Source organism: Scyliorhinus canicula, chromosome 14, assembly GCF_902713615.1.
Source record: "Scyliorhinus canicula chromosome 14, sScyCan1.1, whole genome shotgun sequence".
In the NCBI taxonomy this organism is placed as follows: Eukaryota; Metazoa; Chordata; class Chondrichthyes; order Carcharhiniformes; family Scyliorhinidae; genus Scyliorhinus; species Scyliorhinus canicula.
Window position 1 is genome coordinate 122,941,954 of NC_052159.1, and position 25,320 is coordinate 122,967,273.

The 25,320-nt window shown below is 49.0% G+C and overlaps 2 protein-coding genes across 3 annotated transcripts in view; one reads left to right on the plus strand and one right to left on the minus strand.

The window, feature by feature from the left end:
- Nucleotides 1-1,498: 1,498 nt before the first annotated feature.
- gpr180 (G protein-coupled receptor 180) overlaps nt 1,499-25,320 on the minus strand; it is a 227,780-nt gene continuing 203,958 nt past the window's right edge. Inside the window, exons 8-9 of one of the 2 annotated variants that reach the window (XM_038817739.1) lie at nt 14,932-15,009; nt 1,499-2,622 (exon numbers count right to left, since the gene is read on the minus strand). In XM_038817739.1, coding sequence (XP_038673667.1) covers nt 2,464-2,622; nt 14,932-15,009 — 237 coding nt within the window. In that variant the 3' untranslated portion in view covers nt 1,499-2,463. Of the gene's footprint in view, nt 2,623-14,931; nt 15,010-25,320 lie in introns of those variants that run through there. The other variant, XR_005463122.1, reaches the window with a different exon arrangement.
- On the plus strand, nt 16,483-17,055 carry LOC119977123 (60S acidic ribosomal protein P1-like). Its single transcript, XM_038817743.1, has 2 exons — nt 16,483-16,553; nt 16,872-17,055. The coding sequence occupies exons 1-2, from the start codon at nt 16,483-16,485 to the stop codon at nt 17,053-17,055; spliced, it is 255 nt and encodes an 84-aa protein (XP_038673671.1).

Genomic DNA, 25,320 nt, shown 5'->3' on the forward strand with positions numbered 1-25,320 from the left:
AAGCAGCAGTATTGCACACAACTAAAGTTGGTAAAACCAGCTGTTTTGCTGCTTTACAGTAAATCATTCCCTCACCCAAATGAAGACCTGAATTCCATATTTCCATCTCATTATAGTTTGAGTGGTAGATAGTCATTGGCCCCTGATTTTTCATCCCTCCTCTCCTGAAAGCAATGGCTTAGGTATTAACACTTCCAACCTTTCATTGAATCAACTATTCATCTATGTGTAGCCTACGTATTGAGGGCACTTTATTTGACTATGGTTGCAATTTACAGTACTGAACAGATCACTTGGCAGAATTATTTGATAAGGTATCACAAACCTTTGTAAACTCAAAAAATATGCTTCTATGTAGATGAAAGAACAAAAGGAACAACTTTTCCAATGTCACATATTAGCCTAGCCCAGAGGACAAAGCTGCAACCAGCTCGAAATACTGATAATTAACAGGAGGAACATCTTAGAACTAGCATTTATTCTCAGAGGCCAATGCTCTCTATGTGCATGTACTAGTTGGTTCTGCCTTTAATACATATTTGGATATTCTGCTGTTGAGTTTTCAGTAGTTCTACTTTTGATGACTGTTCATTTTAAATTTGCCACTATCAGCAGCACGGACTGTAGTGTTTGATTTGCTGCAAGCAAATTATTGGATTATTAAATAAACAGGACAGATGTTTACAGTTTTTATTCATCAGTTTAAATTGCAATAGCAAATGGTTTCACACTTGAAATATGTACATATGTAATTGACAGATTTCTCAAATACGCTGTTGATCAGGAGACTGGGTACCACAATCCAACAAGAAACCCAATATTAATCTGGATTGCAGACAGAGCATCAGCAGAAACTAAAAATGTCACAAAATTGATAAACATAAACCTTTTTCTGAAAAGTCGTTGAAAGAAATTTTTCTTGATGCATATTGATTTTTGACCATTTTTACATAGCCTATGATTTAGTTCAATACATCAGGTGTGCTGAACAGGTATCATAGTCAGCATTTTTATTTTATGGACCATTTAACCCCTGACGCAATATCCTTCCAGCTGACCGTGCATAGTATGGAATGGAGGCCTGAAGCAAAAGAAATTGCACTGTAAAAAGGAGATGACTTAAAATTATATTCGGGAGAGAGAACGGCTGCTGTCTTCATTCAGATAATTCCAAAATAGTTTTTTAAAAAAACGTCAATGGGAGATGGACCTTCTCACTGTTGGGGGTCCTCATTCATCCTGAGCATAGAGCTAAATTAGAAAGCTCAACTGTGTCTAATCTGCACAATTACTTAAACATCACAACACTATCAATGCTTGGTGTACCCAAGGTGAAAATTGAACTTGTGCCCATGTTCACACATCAGGTGCTAATGTGCAAATTTACATCTATGAATATGTGCCTTCAACCATGTTGTTATCAACTGTACTGATAGACTTTATTTCTCTTTTTTCTATTTTCAGTCTGGAGAACTAGATATTAAAGACATGCAGAGCATTTTAGTGTGGAAACAGTATATATTTTTTATTTCCATAAATTATCAAAGTCATTGTCAGAATTATAATTACTGCTTCAGCATTCCAAAATTGAAGCTGGAGTGCATTTTCCTTCTTACACAAAACCCTGTGACCATCTGGATCCTAAGAAGTTACTGACATAATTTACAAACTTAGTCACTTGTCAACTAGGTCACAACAACGAGGACCTCAATACAGAAATTATTTGTTGGAAAAATATTAAATTAGTCCACACCCTGAAAGCATTCACAATCTTCTGGCAATTGATTATGTAGCATTACTGACAGATGGCACCACACCCTTTGGTTGGTAAAGCGGTGCAGTGACTCCGAGGGGAAATCGAAGAGTGAAAAAATATACAACATTTTCAAAAGACTTATGTGCCCATGAATCGCAACAGCTAAAAGTATTTTTTCTGAGAAGCAATATTTTATTTTATTACCGTTTTAGTGTTTAATGTTAGCCATGGACTGAGGTGATAACATGTTTATATCATAATTGTTTTCAGCTTCAATAATACAACACAACAAACACATTAAAATACATTAGCTAAAAAAGCACTCCCAAGTCAAAAAACATTCCTGCATTAAGTTCATATTGCTTCTGAATGAGCAAGCTATGTGCCGATTTTGATGTAAATGTAAACATGGTATTTTTAAAAAGCACATTATGTTCCATTTTCAACATAAGTGGTGCTCTTGCTGCCTATAGAGATTGTCTGTCATTCTTGTATGTCAATAAACTTCAGATGATTATCTGTCCATTCCCAAAATGCTTTTGACAGCAATGTGTCTTGCAAATAACTTAACCTTGACAGCTTAAAAAAAAATCAGGGAATGCAAATCCACTTGCGACAAAATATTGCCAAAAGTAACATGCTTACCGATTATAATTCACTACATACAGTAAATGGCAAGTCTTTTTATAGCCACATAAGTTCCATCACTAGGACGAGTAGCGACTTCTGTATCCAGGTGACATAGTGAGTGGTAGTGTAACCGAGGAAAGCGCTGAAACCTCCCAGTAAAGGCTCCGAGAAATAAAGAGTCTGTACAAGATGACCATGGAGATGGATTGACAGAGAGTAACAGTGATGATGATAATCTGGGGATGAATGACATTTTATTTTTACTTCACATTTGTACTATGATTTGAAATGTTTCCACAACTTTCAAGATACAATATCCTTTTTAAAATCAACCAAAAAAATGTCAACAGAAAATGCTGGAAATGCACAGCGGTCAGATAGCATCTATGAAGAGAGAAACAGAGAGAGTTAATGCAGGAATTTTATGAGCAGAGCCTGCTGGGGCTGGAAGTGGGTGGCATTGGTGATCCTGACCTGATGCCCAATTGCACTGTTATCTTGTGCCACCTAGTAACGGTAACCTTTCTGTGAATGGAGGTGGGCATTTTAGCAATGGCCAGAAGGCCAGCAAATGCTGATGGATGTGCTGGTGCCATCTTTATAGGGCTGTCAGCGCCTTCCATGACTGCAGCCTTCCTTATCAGAAGCTTTCTCCCCTTGAAGTCCTCCGTGACTGAGGTCTGCAGCCTTCCCTGAAGATGCAGCCAGCAGTACAGCCCTCCCAGTGGGAGAAGCCCAAGAGTTCAGTGAAGTAGACATTGCACCAGTGGAACGAGACACTTGTTGACATGGCAGAAGCAAGATCCCAGGTAGCTCTATGATTCAGTAATGACTCCCTACACGCTTTCCATCAGGTTACTTGGGAAAAGCAGGAGGTTTTCTGCCCCATGATCCTCCATGCGTAACCAACTAAACTAGAACAGAGATCACAGTGGAGGCCAGCAGCTATGGGTTGGCCGGAGAACCTGGTTGCAGTGCTGCAAGTACACCAATGACCTTCTCCATTCTGCCAAAGTGAGTACCCCACATCTTTGTTCCCTTAAGGCTGACAAATGGACAAGTGTGAGGATGCAGACGTGGGATTGAGGAGCCCACTCAAGTCGGTGGAAATGGGGTCAAACTGCAGCATCTCTCAATTAAAGGAATGGATGTAGTTTGGTCAACGGGGTGCGAATCTGTCAATGGTGACCTCTGTGGATTTCCAGTGCGGCATAGAATTTACAGTGCAGAAGGAGGCCATTCGGCCCATTGAGTCTGCACCAGCCCTTGGAAAGTGCACCCGATTTAAGCCCACGCCTCCACCCCATCCCCGTAACCCCTTTTTAAAAAAACACTAAGGGCAATTTATCATGGCTAATCCACCTAACCTCACACCTTTGGACTGTGGGAACAAACTGGTGCACCCAGAGGAAACCCACACAGACACGGGGAGAAAGTACAGACACAGTCAGTGACCGATAATAAGGGTCTAAAGCAGTGGTTCTCAACCGGGGTCCACATGGACCCTGGGGGTCCATGTAACATTACTGGGGGTCCACACAAAAAAAATACCGAATTGGGGGTCCACGGTGATATTTTAGTGGTCCATAGAGCAATTCTACTTCAGAACAATTGTTATTACTGAGAATAAATTTTTTTACAGTGATCTACGCCATATTAAAATACTAAAAGTAGAAATATTCATGTAGCTATGAATTTTTTATGGCAATCAAGTAGAAGAAAAAAACTTTACATTTGACAGTGTCGTAAATTTAAAGTTACCTAGAACAAACGGAGGTGAAAATCACCCATCTTTTCTCAGGTAGCAGGCAGCGACCTTAGATGTTTGTTTTCATGATGAATATTCACCTTTCTCTCTCTCTCTCTCTCTCTCTCTCGCACTGACAAAGGTCAAAGAGAGATTATAATCTATCTAATTTACCTTGAGGGCTGAAGGGGCTCAAAACCAAAAAGGTGCATTTGCTGTGGCCCTAATTGTCCCACTAATCTCCCTTGGGATTCATAAACTTATGGGTGAAGAGAATATGCCTTGCTTTGCCTGGAACGCAGTTTTCATATGTTTAATAAAGTTCATAGTTCGATTCAAACTATTTTTCTTTCAGATTTTTCATCCTAACTCAAGTTATGAATAACATTTCTTTACAGGAGACCCTCATTGAATTACAAAGTGATGAAATATTGCACGCAAAATTCAAAGATGGGAAGCATAATATATGGAAAACAAATGACACTGCTAAAAAGTACCCACTACTCTGGGATAAAGCACAGCTCTACGTTATAGCTTTTCCATAATCTTACCTTGTTGAATCAGGATTTAGTCGTGTTTTTCACTTATTATCAAAAGCTCGTAATAGACTCGACATTGTGAAAAAGGGTGATCTTCGACTATCATTGACCTCGATGGAGCCCAATATAAAAAAACTCGCTGAGCAGCAACAACCACAGGGATCTCATTGAATAAATCTGCATTTTTTTCTTAATTACTCACTATGGGGGTCCACAAATAAAAATTAAGAGGAAAAGGGGTCCATGGGTTAAAAAAGGTTGAGAACCACTGGTCTAAAGGCTCGGATAGGCACCTCGGAAATTAGTCGAGAAGACAAAATTTGGGGATGGTTGGATTGCCGAAGGGTTGGAGAGCCCAAACCCGATGAAATTCATGCTCTGGAAGATGGTGAGGAGGTATTACCTCAGTAGGCGGCCCCGCCTATGCTGCCCACAGGAGGGGGCAGATGGGGAAAAGAACGCCAAACAGCAGATGGGAAGGCCATGGGGTGCGAATATACCAAACTGTCGGTTCAGAACCTGCCACGAGGAGCACAGCTTTTAACAAGGCTAAGGCGGCACTATATCTCAAGAAAGTTCGGTTTGGGACTTCTGGTGGCGTTCGTGAATGGAGCGGCTGCAGCAAAGAGGCTCCCGCAGGTCCACAGAATCGCGGCTTTGTTCGGGGGTTTTCGCACCAAAACCCAGTAAAAAGAGAAAGGCACATAACAGAAATATGCCTGCAAATATCTGGGAGGGGGGGCCTACGAGATGTAAGAAGGAGCAGCAGCGAAGGCGAAGGAAAAAGGCAGGAGCTGCAGCCGCACAGGCAGACGGCCCCACGGGCGAGGCGGAGGTTCAGGCGAACCAGGAAGCGGAAAGGCCGAGCAGCGGAGCAGGAACAGGATGCGGCGACCATCCATCCATCCCCCCCCCCCCCGCACAGGGGGAGGAATGGAGAAGTGTGCTGAAAACAGAAATAAACACCATAAAGGAGGAGATAAAAACGGAGATAAATGCCACGAGGGAGGCACTCAGGATGGAGCTCCACACAATGATGAAGGAGATGCTGGAGGAGACAATGGACAAAATGCAGCGAACCATTGATGGCCTGGAAAGGAAGGTGGAGGTGCAGGAGAAAACGATTCAGGAGTTGGAGAGGGCTGCCTCGGAACAGAGCGACAGGATGGGTAACTCAGGAAACCGAGGTGAAAAGGCTGGTAACGCCCCAGGGGAGCCTAAGAGGGAAAGTGGAAGACCAGGGAAATAGGTCAAGACGGCAGAATGTTAAAATAGTGGGTCTGCCAGAGGGGATGGAGGGCAGAGACCCAACAGGCTACGCCACCCAATGCTGAGCAAGCTCATGAGAAGGGACAAATTCCCAAACCCCCCAGAAATCGACAGGGTGCACAGGTCGCTCCGAGCCAGGCCCAAAGCCGGGGAGCAGCCCAGAGCGATTATCGTGAAGCTGCACAGGTTCCAAGACAGGGAAAAAATCCTAAAGTGGGCCCGGCAGACAAAATCGAGCACAAGGGAAGGGAAGATCATAAGGGTGTACCAGGACATTGGGGCGGACCTGGCCAAAAGAAGGGCTGAGTTCAACAGGGCCAAATCAGAACTCCACAAAAGTAATGTGAAATTTGGGATGTTATTCCCGGCCAAACTCTGGGTACCATTTGAGGGGAAGGAGCTGTTTTTTTTAAACACCCCAGCGGCAGCGGAGGAGTTCGTTAGAGCGAACAAACTGGGGGAGGGACAGCTGCAACGGCCATCATGAAAGCGACGGGGATGGAAAAGAAAGGAAGAATCGGAACAAACAGCGGAGGGCAGACCGCAGAGACAATACGATCACGAATTGCACACATGTGTTTGGTGCACTGCGCGGGACTGTGCTAACTCGCTCCCGGGCTCGTTCCATCTCTCCATGCAGTGGGGGGGGGGGGGTGAGAAAGGCCGACAGGCGGGCGAGACAAGGGCTAGCAAAAGGAAGGTAAAACAGGACCAGAGCAAGGCAAGTACTGGGAGGGGGGCCACCGTGCTAGCGAGAAGGGCTAACACGGGAGGGCAGGTAGAAAGGAGGGTGCGGCACGCTTCTCAAGGGAGAGGGAGCGCCTGGCACAAAGAGAGGGGGGGGGCAGGGTAGAAGGGGGGAAGAAAACAGGGGGTGGACAGAGGAACAGGGACTAAGGGGAGTCGGGGGGAAGAGCACAGAACAAAAGATAAGCAAAGAGAAGGGTGAAGTGGATAAGCAGCACGAACACAGGCCTCGGCCGGCATGGTGCAGGGCGAGGCACCACGATGGCGCCACAAACAGCCACTCGGGAGGGCTTCAGGGCGGAAGGAGGCCCTGGAGAGCAGGGGCACAGCCCCGTCGTACACATAGCTGGCGGCCATGTTGGGTGCCCCACCTGGACAGAGAAGCCCGGAGCCCGACCTCATGATAAGAGCGGCAACCGCGGCCATTTTGGATGGCCCCCTAACAAAGGGGAAACCCCGGAGTTCAGGGGTGCGTCCACCAGGTAAGTAGGTTGATCCCACAGGTCCGAGGGGGGTCAAACACTCCCCACCAAGATTGTTACCTGGAACGTAAGGGGACTCAATGGCTCAGTGACACCCACCTAAGAAGCCTAAAAGCAGACATAATGTACCTACAAGAGACACACCTGAAGGAGAAGGACCGACTGCTGGTAAGAAAGGGCTGGGTGGGACAGACATACCACTCATGTTACGGGACGAGGGCTAGGGGGTAGCAATATTAATTGGTAAGAGGATGAGGTTTACGGGAACCAAGACAGTTACGGACCCAGGGGGACGGTACGTCATGGTCAGCGGTGTCCTGGAAGGGGCACCGGTCATACTGGTAAATGTGTACGCTCCCAACTGGGACGACACAGAGTTCACAAAGAAGACCATGGCAGAAATCCCCGACCTTGACACACACCGACCGATCATGGGGGGGACGACTTAAACTGTGCACCGGACCCACTGTCCAACCGATCAAACCCCAGAGCAGGGAAAAAGATAGGTATGGCGAGGGAACTAGGAGCATTTATGGAGCACATGGAGGCGGTGGACCCATGGAGGTTCCTGCACCCGGGAGAGAAGGAATTTTCATACTTCTCACAAGTACACAAGGTATACACCCATAGCGACTTCTTTGCAGTGGGAAAATCAGTGCTTCCAGGGGTCACAGGAACAGAGTACTCTGCGATCGTTATCTCCGACCACGCTTCACACTATATGGATGTAAGGTTAGAGACAGGCCGGGCCCAGCGCCCCACATGGAGGCTGGAGTAGGACCTCCAAGACGACAAGGCCTTCTGTCAAAAAACATTGCGGGCCATAGGTGACTATGTTAGACCAACCAAAACGGGGAGGTCCCAACCTCCATGTTCTGGGAAACACTGAAAGCCGTGATTAGAGGAGAGATCATAGCCTACAAGGCAAGCAGAGATGTGGCTAGGCAACAACTGGTGGACAACTGGAGGTCGACAGAAAATACTCCGAGACCCCTACCGTAGGGCTGCTGGCGGAGAGGAAAAAGCTGCAAATGGACTTTAACCTGCTATCCACTAGGAAAGCAGTGTACCAACTTCGCCAGACACGGGGGACCTTCTACGAACACGGAGACAAGGCTGGCTGCCTATTGGCTTACCAGCTGAGAAAGTAGGCAGCCACAAGGGAAATAGCGCAGGTAAAGGATAGCAGAGGCAGACTGGTAACAGAACCAAACGAGGTCAATCGGGGATTTGAGACCTTCTACCGGGGACTGTACACCTCCGAGCCCACAACGGGGGTGCGGGGATGATACTGTGCCTGGACTGACTGGAACTACCAGTTGTGGGGGAAGACAGAAGGGAGAGCTGGAAGCACCAATAGACCTGGGAGAAATCATGGAGAGCATCAGCTCCATGCAGCCGGGGAAGGCACCAGGACCCGATGGGTTCTCGGCGAAGTTCTCTGGCAAGGGGCACCCTGCCCCCCACGCTAGCGCTGGCCACAATTTCACCGATACCGAAAAAAGATAAAGACCTGACGGAATGTGGATCATACAGGCCCATTTCACTGCTGAACGTGGATGCGAAAATACTGGCAAAGGTCCTGCCCAAACGGCTGGAGGGCTGTGTACCAGAGGTGGTCGCAGAGGACAAAACGGGCTATGTCAAGTAGGCAGCTCACAGTGAACATCAGGCGGCTGCTGCACGTAATAATGACGATCCCCCCCCTCCCCTGGGAGAGAACACCAGAGGTGATCATCTCCCGAGACGCAGAAAAGGCCTTCAACAGTCGAATGGAAATACCTCCGAGGTACTGGAACGGTTTGGGCTAGGAGTGCGATTCACCTCCTGGGTGAGGCTCCTGTACAACACTCCCAAAGCGAGTGTCCAAACTAACACCACCAGCTCGGAATCTTGTTCGCACTAGTGATCGAATCCCTGGCGATAGCCCTGCGGGACGCGAAAAGCTGGAAGGGACTCTGGAGAGGAGACAGAGAGTACAGAGTCTCACTCTATGCAGATGACCTGCTCCTCTATATCTCGAAGCCACAGGAGGGACTGAAGGCAATACTGCAAATACTGAAAGAGTTTGGAACCTTCTCGGGGTACAAACGTAACCTGGGCAAAAGCGAGACATTCCCAGTGAACCCAAACGGGGGAGGGAGAGCTGGAGGGGCTCCCGTTCAAAACAGCCCAGAATAGATTCCGTTACCTGGGGATCCAGATAGCCAGAGACTGGACACAGATCCACAAGTGGAACCTGACCAACCTGGTGGAGGAAGAAAGAAGAGACCTTCAACGGTGGGGCTCACTCCCACTCTCCCTGGCAGGGAGAGTGCAGACGATCAAGATGAACGTACTGCCAAGGTTCCTCTTCCTGTTTAGATCCATTCCGATCTTCATCCCCAAGGACCTTTTCCAAAACGTAGACAGTCTAATCCTGACGTTTGTGTGGGTGGGGAAGAACCCGAGAATTCCCAAACAGACACTGCAAAGAAGGAAAATCAAAGGGGGCTTGTCCTTACCAAACCTACAATACTACCACTAGGCAGCAACAACAGAAAGAGTGAGGGGATGGGTACAAAAACCCGACACAGATTGGGTACAAATGGAGGAGGCATCCTGTAAAGGAACGACCCTCTGGGCCCTGGCCAAAGCAGCACTCTTATCCCCCTCAACAAGATACACAACCCAGTGATAGCGGCCACGCTGAGAACGTGGACCCAGATGAGACAACACTTCGGGATAACCAAAATGTCCCTTATGGCTCCCATATGCGGCAATCACAGATTTCCCTCAGCCATGCTGGATACCACCTTCAAAAGATGGAGGTGGACAGGGGCACACTGACAGTCGGGGGCTTCTACATAGGGCACAGACTGGCGACACTAGACAAACTAACGAGGAAGTGGAAGCTAGCAAAAGGACAGGAAATGAGACACCTCCAAATAAAACACTTCCTCCGCAAAGAGACATCAGGGTACCCCGGGGCCCCAGAAACCACACTACTAGAGCACCTGATAGGCACAAGCAATGAGAAGGGGAGGCTATGTGGGAAAATATATGGACAGCTACTGGACAGAGCCGGGACTCCACTGGACGAGACCAGACAAAAATGGGAGGACGAACTGGGGGCAGAGGTAGGGTGGGGACTCTGGAGCGAAGCACTGAGCAGGGTGAACTCCACCTCCTCCTGCACAAGGCTAAGCCTAATGCAGCTCAAAGTGGTGCACAGAGAGCACCTGACCTGAACCCGAATGAGCAGGTTCTTCCCGGAGGTGGAGGATAAATGTGAGCGGTGCCAGAGGGGCCTGGCCAACCACACCCACATGTTTTGGGCTTGCCCCAAGCTTGCTGGGTTCTGGACAGCCTTCTCCGAAGCAATGTCCAGAGTTGTGGACATGTTGAGGTTACTCCTCATTGCTGGCCTCGAACAGGTTTTGGAACAGCCCAACAAACTGCCCCCCAGTACCCAGGAAGACTTCCTCTGATCCTCGGGTGGCGTACCTAATCTTCTCCAGGTGGAGAATCCTGCTCGGCTGGCGATTTCCTGTCCTTTTGCTAGCTTCCACTTCCTCGTTAGTTTGTCTAGTGTCGCCAGTCTGTGCCCTATGTAGAAGCCCTCGACTGTCAGTGTGCCCCTGTCCACCTCCATCTTTTGAAGGTGGTATATAGCATGGCTGAGGGAAATCTGTGATTGCCGCATATGGGAGCCATAAGGGACATTTTGTTGTGGGGGTGAGGGTGAAGCCATGCCCAATAGTGGCAATCTTCGGGGTATCGGAGCAGCCAGAGTTACACATGGGGAAGGGGGCCGACGTCCTTGTTTCGCTTCCCTAATTGAGGTTACTCCTCATTGCTGGCCTCGAACAGGTTTTGGAACAGCCCAACAAACTGCCCCCCAGTACCCAGGAAGCCTTCCTCTGATCCTCGGGTGGCGTACCTAATCTTCTCCAGGTGGAGAATCCTGCTCGGCTGGCGATCGGCAGCACCACCCAAAGCTGCAGACTGGCTCGCTGACCTCTCGGAATTTCTCCACCTGGAGAAGATTAGGTACGCCACCCGAGGATCAGAGGAAGGCTTCCTGGGTACTGGGGGGCAGTTTGTTGGGCTGTTCCAAAACCTGTTCGAGGCCAGCAATGAGGAGTAACCTAATAAGAATTTAAAAAAATAACACACCCAGGTAGATGAGGGACCAAAAGACTGCGCAACCCGGGGGTGGGGGAGGCGGAAGGAACGTGGCAAAACCACCCTTTTTTTTCTCCATTCTGCCCGTCCGGAAAATGAAAGAAAAGCACAGCTGAAGCCGGGGGAGGGAGGGGGGACAACGGGGAAGGGGGAGGAACCATAAACCGATCCAGAGGGCAACAAAATGCACAAAGGGTCAGTTAAACGAAGGACAAACTCTCTGTATAATATAGGAAATTAGCGTGGGCGAGAAAAATGTGATGTGTATATCTACACAACTGTTTAGAAATATGGGAGATGCCAATAAAAAGATTTAAAAAAAGAAAGTTCGGTTTGGTATGGTTTACCCCGCACATCTTTGGGTGACCTATGAAAATGAACATCATCACTTCAAGACACCAGAGGAAGCTCAGGCATTCATTCAAAGGAACGGACTTGGGTTGAAATAATTGTATTGAATCCGAATTGAAGGAAACTAGTTTTGAAAAAGCTGTTGGGCCATTTGGGTTTGTTAATGGTTGAAGGGGTATATGTGGGACTGTTTGTTGCTTTATATGAAGAAGTTTGCTGTTCTTACTTGGAATTTATAAATCAGCTTTGGGCAAAAGTGACTGGTTGAGTAATTTGGAATTTAAGGTTATTGGAGGCTTCTTTGGTTATTGAAGCCTACTCGGCTAGCTAGATTAATTAGTTAGTTAACGGAAGTGAGGAGATGGGGTTATCTGTGGCTCATTTAAGGGGGGATTAATTTAGTTTAAATTTAGGGGTTATATTAATGGATGGTTGAGGTGTGGTCAGGGAGAAGGGGGTGTTTGGGTGTGGTGCTGATGGGGTGTGGGGAGGGGGGATTGGAAGGTTTAGTTCTCTGATGGTGACTGGGGACTTCTCTTTGTCTCCCCGCTGGGGGAATCGGCGACCATCTTGGATGGGTCTGGTGTTGACCTTTCCTGGAAGGTTGCAGGACTGCCTCATGGGACATGAATGACTGACTCCAGTGGGGGAGGGGGTGGACACTTCCCTCATTCGGCTGGTCACATGGAATGTGAGTGGGTTGAGTGGCCCAGTTAAGAGATCCAGGCTGTTTATGCACCGTAAGTCTTTGAGGGCTGATGTGGTGCTGTTGCAGGAGAACCATATGTGAGTTAGAGACCAGATAAGGTTTCGGAGGGGTTTGCTAGCAGGGCCCGGGGACTGCGGTCCTGATCAACAAGAGGGTAGCCTTTTCAGTGGGGAGGATTCTGACGGACCCGAATGGGACTATGTCATGGTCAGTGGGCTGTTAAAGGTGCACCGGTCATGCTGGTCAATGTCTATGCCCCAAATTAGGACAACACAACTTTTTTGTCTCTGATCCCGAATTGGGATTCACACCAACTGATCATGGGTGGGAACTTTAATTGCGCTTTGCACTCCCAACAGGATAAATCAAAACCGAAGGTGTTAAGACCATCTGGGATGGCAAAGACTCTGTTGACCTTCATGGAACAGATGGAGACAGCTGACCCTTGGAGATTTTTAGACCCGGGGGAAGAGGGATTTCTCATTCTTCTCTCAGGTGCACAGGTCTATTCTGGGATTGACTTTTTTTGTGGTCAGTAGGTCCTTGCTACCAGGGATGGTGGAATCGGGATACTCAGCAATGGTGACCTCTGATCATGTAGACATGGTGGTTGGCTCAGGTCCAACTCAGCGTCCCCTATGGAGGTTTGGTACTTCACTGTTGGGGGACAAAAAGTTTTACGAGAGAGTATTCTCTGTCATCGAGGAATATAGGAGGGAGGATTTGCCCTTCAATGCTATGGATGGTAATGAAGGTGGTCGTTAGAGGGGAGATTATCTATTTTAAAGCACATGAAAGGGCAGAGAGACAGAGGTCGGCGGATGCCATCTTCGAGGTGGACCGTCAATACTCGATCAATCAGATACCAAAATTGCTGACGAGAAGGAAGAAGCTCCAGGTAGAGTTTGGTCTGCTATCCACAGACAGGCCGGTGCGCTTATGGCGCCGTTTATGGGGGGCTCTTTATGAACACAGGGAGAAGGCTAGTCGCCTGCTGGTACATCAGCTGAGGCGAAGACGGCCTCTCGGGAGGTAGTGGAGTGGTAGACTAGTCTCCACCGCAACCTAGGTTAATAGGGCGTTCAAAGCATTTTATCGGAACCTGTACGAGTTGGAACCCCCAGAGGATTTTAAATAATTTGCACTCCCCGGTAGTGGAGCAGGAGGTGAGGGAGGAATTGGAAGCTCCTCTGACTTTAGAGTCAGATAAGATGATCTTGTCTTTTATTTGGGTGGGTAGGACCTCGTGGATCTGTAGATTTTTTTTTTTTTACAAAGGAATAGACCGTCAGTGGGTCTTGCGTTACCCAACCTCATATTATTATTGGGCGGTGAATATTGAAACGGTGCGGGGGTGGTATAGAGGGATGGAGTCCATGTGGGGTGGATGGAGTGGAATGATTGTAAAGACACTACCAGCTTGAGGGCATTGGTTACGGCTCCCTTCTATTTTCCCAATGAAATAGACTGACAATCCGGTGGTGGAGGCCATCTTGAAAATATGGGAACAATTCATAATGCACTTCAAATTGGGTGCTCTGTCAATGTTGGCCCCAATCTGTGGGAACCATTGTTTTATGCTGATGGTTTTTGATTCGTCCTTCAGGGTTTGGAAGGAGGAGAGACTGGAAAGGGTTGGGGATCTGTTTGTTGACGGTAAGTTCTTGAGTTTTGAGGAGTGGCTGGAGAGGGGTAAGTCCGCGAGAGTTAACCAGTTTTCAAAGTACCAGGTACGAAACTTCGCACGCAAGGAGATTGCTTCCTTCCTTTTCACCCCTCCTCCCTTGTTGATGGACAGAGTTCTTTCGGCAGCGAGTGCAGGGGAGGAAGGGTGTCAGAGATTTACGGTCGGCTGATGTCGACGGATCAGTCCTGTTGGACGACATGAAAAGAAAATGGGAGGAAGAATTGGATCAGAAACCTGAGAATGGGGAGTGGAGTGCGGCTCTAAATAGAGTCAACTCTACCTCTTTGTGCGCCAGGCTCAATCTGATACAATTCAATGTGATGCATAGGGTGCATTTAACCAGGGCCCGAATGAGTGGTTTTATTTGCAGACATAGGGGATAGGTACTAGCGGTACTCTAAGAGCCTTGCCCATCGCACACACATAAAGAACAAAGAAAAGTACAGCACAGGAACAGGCCCATCGGCCCATCAAGCCTGTGCCGACCATCCTGCCCTGGGCCCGTGAACTTTAGAGTCTCCTTCCACAGCACTATGTTGGGACTTGGAGCCACGCCCGTTGGTAGCTATTTTTGGAATCTTAAACCTGCCGGTGGTACAGACGGGGTGAAGGCAGGTGTTCTTGCCTTTGCTTCCTTGACAGCGCGTAGGCGAATCTTGTTTGGTTAGAGGTCCTTGTGCCCACCCAGTGCAGCAGCTTGGCTTGGCAACCCGATGGAACTTTTACACTTAGATAAAAACAAGTACCAAATGAGATGGTCAGCTGAAGGATTCTACCTCAGATGGCAGTCATTTATTTCCTTTTTCAGAGAGTTAGTCACCATACTATGTTATGTTCAAGTACATACCTTTTCACGCTGGTATTCAGCAAACATCATTGATGTAGCTACTAGTGCTGGATGACAGAGAAACCAAAGGATGCAGCCCTAATACAAATAAAAGAGAGGTCCTTATATTGGGTGGCAGTGCATTAAATACATCAAAACACAAACAATAAAAAATGTTAAAGCTAAGGGTGAAGAAATAATTTGAATTATTGCTTCATGGCCAATGCACATTGACAAACTACTCAGGTCTGGTTTCAATATAAATCATTGGAAAACCATAAAATAAAATCCTGGTGGGTATCCGAAATGTTTAAAAGGGAGGGTATTTTATGTTCCTTTCTGTTCCCTATATCATAAATTATTTTAGTGTTTATAATTAAATAGTTTTTTAAAATTAATTTAGATTTGATCTATATTATTGTACCATATTGTCAGTGGCAATAGATTCTCACCACAGCACTAAAAACCTCTAAGAAAGCCTTCACCTCAACAATTTAACCCCTTCAATAAAGCTCCCATCTCAGCAGCAAACCAAATTAAGACATTCCTCACACAGCAACATGTCACTCAGACTTTGCGCATCCCGAGGCCACACTAGACTGGTAGCCTTTTCCCTCTTCCTAGAACCCAGGTCCAGGACCGCCGCCAGCCAACTGCCAAACATCCCCGCCCCCCGGCTGCAGTGCAGCTTCTCGTGCGTACACCCCACACCTCATCTGTGTTACTGGACTCTGCTCCTTGACACTCACTGCTGTCGGCACTACAATACCATCCCTACTCCATCCGCTTTTTATTGAGGGGGTTTAGTGCTGAGGAGAGGGATTTATTGGGGGCTTTTATGCTGTGGTGAGGAGGTTTAGTGCTGAGGTGTAGATGTATTGAGGGAGTTTCATTGTTGAGTGTATTGAGAGGGCTAGTGCTGAGGTGGGGACTTTATCAAGTAATCAGGTTGGGTTTTGTTGGCTTTTGCCAGGGGAGAGGTCATGGGCTGGCCCACCTGGGCAATGAAATTCATGACTGGAATCACGTCAATAGGAGATTTCCTATTGGTTGTATTCTTTTTTATTCATATCTCCATCTTCAGTGATGCAGATCCTGCTGGATGGTGTCTTTATCATTAACAACAACATTGAGTGTTAAAGATTAAGAGAGTAAATCCAACATAATCTGTGGTGTCCCATTAGGTGGTTTGTGTTTCCTTTAAGCAAGCACCTTCCGGCAACTCCAACCGACTAGGCCTCAGATTTTAATGCTGATATCCTTTGGATATTAGTCAACGAGGTCAAGCGAAGGCGGGGGGGGGGGGGGGGGGGGGGGGGGGGGGGTTCGGTTCGGGGTTCAGATGCTGGACAAGTCTGCGCATGCGCACTGTTGAGCAGGCACGCATGCGCAGTGCGACCGCATTTTTTTTTATATGAAGAAAAGGCCCCTCGCAGCTGGCATAGTTAACAGCCAGCTGCTGCTTGCTCTGCCCGGTTTGGAAGCGCTCGGTTCTTCTGAACGAAGCTTAGGCCGAGTTTCCCCCCCCCCGGCGACTAGCACCATTGGACCAACCCGCAGTGATCCAGGGCCATGGCCTCCACCTCGGAACTCGCCTGTATATACAGCACGCTCATCCTGCACAACGACGAGGCCACTGTCACCGAAGACAAACTCAATGCCCTGATTAAAATAGCTGGTGTGACCATTTTTTATTTATTTTTTTAAAATTTAGATTACCCAATTATTTTTTCCAATTAAGGGGCAATTTAGCGTGTCCAATCCACCTACTCTGCACATTTTTGGGTTGTGGGACGAAACCCACGCAGACACGGGGAGAATGTGCAAACTCCACACGGACAGTGACCCAGAGCCGGGATCGAACCTGGGACCTCAGCGCCGTGAGGCGGTTGTGCTAACCACTAGGCCACCGTGCTGCCTGGTGTGACCATTGAGCCTTTCTGGCCTCGTCTGTTTGCCAAGGCATTGGCTAATATTGATGTCAATAGTCAGATCTGCAACGTTGCTGCTGGTTGCAGTGCCCCAGCTGCTGCAGCAGTTGTAAACACCTCTGCCCCTATTGCTGCTGAAGAGAAAAAGGAAGAGAAGGAACAGGAAGAATCTGAACAGTCTGACGATGACATTGGCTTTGGTCTCTTTGATTAAACGTGCCGTGCAACAACATTGTTACAATTTACAAAAAGCAAATAAAAATTGAATATAAAAGCCAGCTGCTGCGGTTGTAGACCACGAATTTGCGCAATTGGAGACGCAGAAGATTTAAAAAAAAATTCCATGTAATCTTCCTGCCTGAGGGAGGCAGAGAGCAGGTCACGGCCCCTGAACGTCGCCATCATGTGCTTTGGGCGCGATTGCGATTCCTCCATTTTGTCAGCAGCAAACAAGGTAAGAGAAAATGGTGGGTCGCGAAGGTCGGCCGGCGTGGGGCCTGAAGGTTGGCCAGTTGGCAAAAATGGGTCCCTGGAAAAAAAAAGTTTGAAAAATACTGGCCTAGGATATGCAGCATGTAAAAAGGGGGAGATTTTCCAGCTTGGAAGCTGGAATGCCTTGGCATGGACAATAACTCGCATCCCACCGCAAATGTATGCAAGATGTCACTGATTAACCATGAGCTACTCGACTTCCGGTGATGACGATGTGCTGAGCAGTCATACGTTAGGTGGCTCTCCTCCCGTAAACCCGAAAAACAGCCACTTTTCAACATAATTTGCTAAAAAGATGCAGCAATCCATTCCCCAACCTTAATAGGACAGAGGAAGGAAGAAACTGAGGGATTAGAAGCAAAAATGCCCGAAGAAAACCTATCTAGAGGCAGAACAGACGCTAAGAGCAGAAGTGGCCAGGGGCGCCCACACTCAAACGAGCCAACCGGTGCACGAGGTGGCGGAGCAGAGGTTTCGCCGAAAAGAGCAGGACAGACAGGAGCAAATTCCCTTATACCAGGGGGGATCTGGAAGACATCCTTCACCGAGGTGCTGAGGGAGCATCAGCAAGAGATGAAAGCAGAGGTAAAAGCGGACATTGAAGCCGCGGTGAAGGCAGCGGTGGCCAAGACCCTGGCTCAAATACAGCTCGTCCTGAGCAGAGCAGAGAAGAGATTGAAGCCCAAGAGGTGACCATCAAAGAGTTGGAAAAGGACTGACAAGAGTGATCGGATCATGGCACTGGAAAAGAAGGTGGCGAGGTTGGTCGTGACACAGGGGAGCCTGAAGGGAAAAATGGAAGACCAAGAGAACCGCTCGAGAAGGCAAAACGTACAGATTGTGGGCCTACTGCCGGTACACGTGGCCGAAATTCTGGGCAACCGAGTGGGGAGGGAAACTTTCTCCACCCCATCAGAAATGAACAGGGCACACCGGTCGCTGTGCCTGAAAACCAAAGCCGGGGACCAACCGAGGGCAAAGAGTAATAGGCAAAATGTACCGGTACCAAGACCGGGAAAGAATCCTGCGCTGGGCCATGCACACCAAGAACTGCCACTGGGGAGGACATAGTATTAGGATATACCAAGACATTGGGGCGGACCTGGCTAGGAAATAAGCTGAGTTAAACAGGGCAAAAGCAGCCCTGTGTAAGAACGGTGTACACTTCGGTATTCTGTCCTCAGCAAAACTCTGGGTTACACATCAAAGCAAAGAACATTTCTTCACAGCTCCCGCCGAGGCAAACAAGTTTGTCGAGGGATGCGGGCTGGAACACCGACAGCAGGGGAAGAAATAAGAAGCCACTGGCAAAGAGAAAAAGGCCTCCTCCTGCTCCTATCTTTTATATGCAACAGGCTGACGAGGGGGGAAAGAGGTGAGGCAGCACCTCACCTTCTTCCCCGCTCCCCCCCCCAGCAAAACACATCCTAAACGACAAAAAGCAAACCACTACCCGAGGGATCGCTTCAGGTGGGAAACCGCGGCCTAGTACGAAAGAACGAGCGCAGCAGATAAGGGGAAGTGAAGTGGCAAGTGAGAGGTGTGCAGGGTAAGACGGGGAAAGAACGGGCAGTGACCACAGAGATGGGCAAGGGATAAGTGAGACAGTTACTCCTGGGAGGTGGGTCGCCATAATAGCAGGAAAGCTAGCGCTGAGGGTACAGAGGAGAGCAGGGCCTTGCGGCATCTCCAACAGGGGGGGAAAACGCCAGGCCGGGTGGGGCGGGGGAAACCCCACACAAGGACAGGGGAACAAACGGGGATAGGAGCGGGGGAAAGGGGGACAAAAGAGGGGATAATGGGAGAGGGGAATAAGGGAGGGGGGAAGGGAGGGATCAGCGGAGGGGAGGAAAGAGAGCAGCAATGAGGCTACAAAGGGCCACAACCAGGAGCCCGGAGCAAGGAAGCACTGCCAGCAACCACCCAGCACGGTTTCTGGGCGAAGGGAGACCCTGGAGTGCAGGGGCCTACCCACGTGGTGGATGCACAGTGGGCGGCCATATTGGGTGCCCCCTGGACAAAGGGACACCCCGGAGTGCAGGGGCCCAACCGCATGGGGAGAGCAGTGACAGCGGCCATCTTGGATGGCCCCCTAACAAAGGGAAACCCCAGAGCGCAGGGGTGTGTCCAACAGATAAGTATGGTTAATCCCGCAGGAGCGGAGGGGGGGGGGGGGGGGGGGGGGGGAAAGACGAGAGACAGGGGGGTGGCACTATAAGAGGATGATGTTTAAGGTGACAAAGATGGTTATGGACCCAGGGAGATGGTACGTCATGGTTAGCTGGGCCCTGGATGGGGCACCGGTAGTACTCGTTAACGTGTTCGCTCCCAACTGGGAAGACACAAAATTCATTAAAAAGACCATGGCAGAAATCCGCGACATAGCAACGTACCAACTAATCAAGGGGGGGGGGGGTAATTTAACTGTGTATGGGACCCAAGGACAGACAGGTCAAACCCCCAAACAGGGAAGACCTCAAACATGGCAAAGGAACTCCGGTAGTTCATGGAGCAGATGGGGGTGGTGGACCCTTGCAGGTTCACCCACCCAGGGGAGAAGCAGTTGTCCTTCTTCTCCCCAGTACACAACATATACAGCAGGATCGACTTCTTTGTGATGGGGAAAATGGCGCTTCCAGGGCTGATCAAAACAGAATACTCCGCAATTGTAATACTATGCTCCACATTATATGGATGTGAGGTTGGAGACGGGCAGGGCCCAACACCCCACATAGAGATTGGACACTGCCCTATTAGCCGACAAGGCTTTCAGCGAAAGGCCACAGCAGAGTATAATAGGGAGGTCTCACCCTCCACGCTCTGGGAGGCACTAAAGGCCGTTATTAGAGGGAATATTATCGCCTTCAAAGCGCGAAGAGAGAAGGAGGAAAGGATGGCTAGGCAGAAGCTCGTCGACTCCATACTGCAGGTAGACCCTAAATATTCCGAGTCCCCGACCGTAGAGCTCCTGGCGGAGAGGCAAAAGCTACAAATGGACTTTGATCTGCTCTCCACGAGGAAGGCAGTGCACCAATTCCGCCAAGCTTGGGGGACCCTATATGACCTTGGAGACAAAGCCAGCCGCCTGCTCGCACACCAGCTGAGAAAGCAGGCAGCTACTGGAGAGATCACATAAATCAGGAACAACAGAGACACATTAGAAACAGAAGCAGAAAAAGTCACCAAAATCTTTGAGGCCTTTTACTGAGGGCTGTACCCCAGCAGGGGAATCGGGGCTGAAACGGATCCTCGATGGACTGGACATGCCAATTGTGGAGGAATACAGAAAAAAGAAGAGGTTTGGAAGCACTACCAGCACTGGGAGAGATCATGGAGAGTATTTGCTCCATGCAGGCGGCGAAGGCGCTGGGATCGTACGGGTTCCCGGCGGACTTCTACAAAACATTTGCGACAGCACTGGCCATCTGTTCACAGATTCGCTGGTTTGGGGCACACTGCCCCCTACACTAACACAGATGTCAATCTCGCTAATACCCAAGAAAGACAAAGACCCAACAGAACTTGGGTCATACAGACGCATCTCACTACTAAACGTAGACTCCAAAATATTGGCCAAAATCCTAGCCAAAAGGCTGGAAGATTGCGTACCAGAGATGGTCGCAGAAGATCAAACGGGCTTTGTCAAAGGTAGACAGCTAACATCGAACATCAGGCGCCTGCTGAACGTGATAATGACCCAATCCAGGGAGAGAACACCAGAGGTGATCGTCTCCCTGGATGCAGAAAAGGCCTTTGACAGAGTCGAGTGGCAGTACTTCAGAGGTACTGGAGCGGTTCAGGCTCGGATCAGGGTTCACCTCCTGGATGAAGCTCCTATACAACACTCCCATGGCGAGCATACGGACAAACCACATAAACTCCCAGTACTTCCAGCTGCACAGGGGCACCAGGCAGGGATGCCCTCTCTCCGCACTGCTGTTCGCCCGAGCGACCGAACCACTAGTGATCGCACTCAGAACGGCAAAAAACTGGAGGGGGATCCAAAGGGGAGGCAGAGAGCACAGTGTCCCGCTCTATGCGGGTGACCTGCTCCTCCACACCTCGGATCCACAAAGCAGCATGGAAGGAATTATCGCGCTCCTGAAAGAGTTTGGTGCCTTCTCGGGCTACAATATCAACATGAGCAAAATCGAGATCTTTCCGGTGTACCCACAAAGGGGAGGGGCAGCCTCCTGCAGGGGATCCTCGATCCAGGCCCTCGCCACAGCCGCACTCCCATCCCCACCTAAAAACCACTCCAGCAGCCCAGTGGTGGTAGCCACCCTCCAGATTGGGAACCAACTACGGTAGCAATTCAACCTGACCAAAATGTCCAACAAAGCACCCATCTGCAATAGGTTCACACCAGCGCTGACTGACGCCACCTTTAAAACGTGGAGAGGGGATGGGGGGGGGGGGGGGGGGGGGGGGGGGGAGAGACGGGGACACTGAGAGTTAGGGACCTGTACACCGATGGCAGGGTCACAACAATGGATTAATTGACGGAGAGATTTCAGTTAGCTAGAGGCAACAAACTAAGGTACCTGCAGCTTAAAAACTTCCTACGGAAGGAGACAAGGACGTACCCACGACCACCACAACAGACACTACTAGAGGAATTACTTGACGCAAACATTCTGGGTAAAGGAAACTGTAGCGAGATGTACGAACGACTGGTAGAGAGGGCCGACACTGTACTAAACACAAAAAGGACGAAACAGGAGGAAGAATTAGGGCTTGAAATAGGGTGGGGATTCTGGAGTGAAGCACTGCATAGGGTCAACTCCACCTCACCATGCACAAGACTCAACCTAACGCAATTAAAGATGGTACATAGAGCCTACCTAATATGAACCTGAATGAGTAGGTTCTTCCCGGAGGTGGAGGACAGATGTGACCGATGCCAAGGGGGCCCGGCCAAACACGCCTACATGTTTTGGTCTTGCCCCAGACTCACTGGGTACTTGCCTTCTTCGAGGCAATGTCCAAAGTGGTGGGGATGAGGGTGGAGCCATTCCCGAAAGTGGCGGTCTTCGGGGGTATCAGACCAGCCAGATCTATTCATGGGGAGGAGGGCGGACGCCCTTGCCTTTGCCTCCCTGATCGCCCGCCATAGAATCCTGCTCGGCTGGCGGTCAGCAGCACCACCCAAAGCTGCAGACTGGCTGTCCGACCTATCAGAATCTCTCCAAATGGAGAAAATCAAATTCGCCATCCGAGGGTCGGACGATGGCCTCTTCAGAACATGGGAGCCATTCGCCATTCACCCAACTGTTCCGGGACCTGTTTGTTGCCAACGAACAGGTTGATAAATAATCAAGTAGCCAAGGGCCAGGGTAAAGTAGCCAAAACATGAAAATAGAGAAGGAAAGAGGGAAAGGCCCGGTGGTGTGGGGAGCAGTGCAAGAGGGGGTGGGCAAAATCAATAGAAAAGATAGATGAACGGCAGGGAGGGAGAGGGGGGAAAAGAAGGAAAGACAGGAGACAAAGAATAGAGTGGAACCGGGGGGGGGGGGGGGGGGGGGGGGGGGGGGAGAGAAGACGAGGGAACAACGAACTGGAAGGAGAGCAAAGGAAATGACAACGACCATGACAAACACAGCAACAGAGAGTGAGAAAGTACAGGAAGAAGAAACGACGAACGGCCGAAGCACAGGCAAACTCGCAATAACAACAGTGAAAACCGACCGGGAGAAGCCCCCCACCCCTCCCCACCCAGATCCATTTTGTATTACTAGTGATATATGTACTCTCTCTGTATAAAAAAAATGGAAGAATACACAAGACATATATACAGGTATACTGCAATTGTCTCTTGTTTTTCTTTACTTGTTATTTACGTGATTTTGCTAACTGTATAGCGTTGTTGTTTTTATCTTGTTTGTATTATCTTCGCATTTTTTTCCCTTTGTGTACACCTGCCAATATACTATGTTCGAAAACCCAATAAAACATATCTAAAAAAAAACCATGGGCTACTCAAATTTGATGTTGACATTGCTGCTGTCCAGGAAACCAGATTAGCAAACACAGGCTCAATGTGCGAGGCCAACTACACCTTCAACTGACATGGCAAAAAAGCTTGGCGAGGTAGGCTTCACAGTCAGCAACAGATTGACTGAACCACTAGGAGCAACCTCTGAATGTCTCATCTCTCAATGTCTTGGATCTGACAGAGACACGGTCAACATCATCTGCACTTTTCACATAATCATGGAATTCTTAAAGTGCTGAAGGAAGTCATTTGGCCCATTGTTTCTGCACCAGTTCTCCAAATTATATGAATGCCATTCTCTTGTCTTCTGATAATAATATAATAATCGCTTATTGTCACAAGTAGACTTCAATGAAGTTACTATGCAAAGCCCCTAGTCGCCACATTCCGGCGTCTGTTCTGGGAGGCCGCTATGATAATTGAACCCGCGCTGCTGGCATTGTTCTGCATTACAAACCAGCTGTTTAGCCCACTGTGCTAAACCAGCCCCTGGTGTTCCCCATATCTCTGCACAAATGTACAGTTTGTGTTTGGCTCTACCAAGGAAGAAGATGCTACCCAGGGCATGGTGACAGAGGAGGTAATTAAGACAGGAGGAGAGTTTAAATTTGAAAAGGAGGTGCTGTCTCGGCTATCTGCACAGGCTATGGCGTCACTTAGGGCCCCCACCGCTCTTTTCACCCCACTGCCTTTCACCATCCCCAACCTTTAAGAAGCCCCTTCATATCCCCCTCAACCGCTTTAATGGCCTGATCCTTGGCAGTGCCAACCTGGCACGAGGGCACCTTGGCACTGCCAAGGTGTCCAGGTGGCAGTGCCAAGGTGCCACTCTGCCCAATGTCCATCCACCCGGGTATCTCCAATGGTCTGGGAAATCCCCCCAGCTGCCGTAACACCTTGTCCACATTTGTGTGAACCAGTACTAAATGCCGTACAGGTTGCCAAGTGAATCCTGAGCACTTGAAGAATCCGGCGAATACATATTTAAATTAGCCTAATTGTTACTTAAATATGCAGATCTGGATCTCGCCCAGCGAGAGTGAGGTCCAGATTGCGACATGTCTCAAGATTCCGTTGATTCTCACGAGATGCTTTGCGTGTTGCAAATCTCGCGAGAGGCCTCTTGCGCGATTCAACGGCCTTGACCCGACACCAAGTGGAGCACAACAAGGCTGTTGAACTGTGCTCACTATAAATTAAAGGGTACAACTCTAAAGGGGGTGCAGGAGCAGAAGGACTAGGGTTTTTCGGTCCATAAGCACTGAAGGTGGCAGGGCGGGTGTGAGCATGGTTATTGAAGCAGACAGTGTCCTTGGCTTTATTAATAGGGACATAGAGTACAAGACCAAGGAAGTTATGTTGAACTTGTATCAGAAACTAGTTTGACCTCAGCTGGAGTATGGCATCGTGTTTACGATGTTCCACCTCAGGAAGGGTGAGAAGGTATTAGAAAGAGTACAGAAACTGGGAATGCTGAGGGAGTTCGGCCAGTTCTCAGGATACAAATTAAATACGGTCAAGAGTGAAATGTTAGGGGCAGCAGGGTAGCATGGTGGTTAGCATAAATGCTTCACAGCTCCAGGGTCCCAGGTTCGATTCCCGGCTGGGTCACTGTCTGTGTGGAGTCTGCACGTCCTCCCCCTGTGTGCGTGGGTTTCCTCCGGGTGCTCCGGTTTCCTCCCACAGTCCAAAGATATGCGGCTTAGGTGGATTGGCCATGCTAAATTGCCCGTAGTGTCCTAATAAAAGTAAGGTTAAGGGGGGGTTGTTGGGTTACGGGTATAGGGTGGATACGTGAGTTTGAGTAGGGTGATCATGGCTCGGCACAACATTGAGGGCCGAAGGGCCTGTTCTGTGCTGTACTGTTCTATGTTCTATGTTTGTGGTCCAGGCAAGGGGCCAGGAGAACAGATTGAGAGGGCTACCGTTTAGGCTAGTTGAGGAAAATTTCCGGTATTTGGGAATCCAGGTGGCACGAGACTGGGGCAGGCT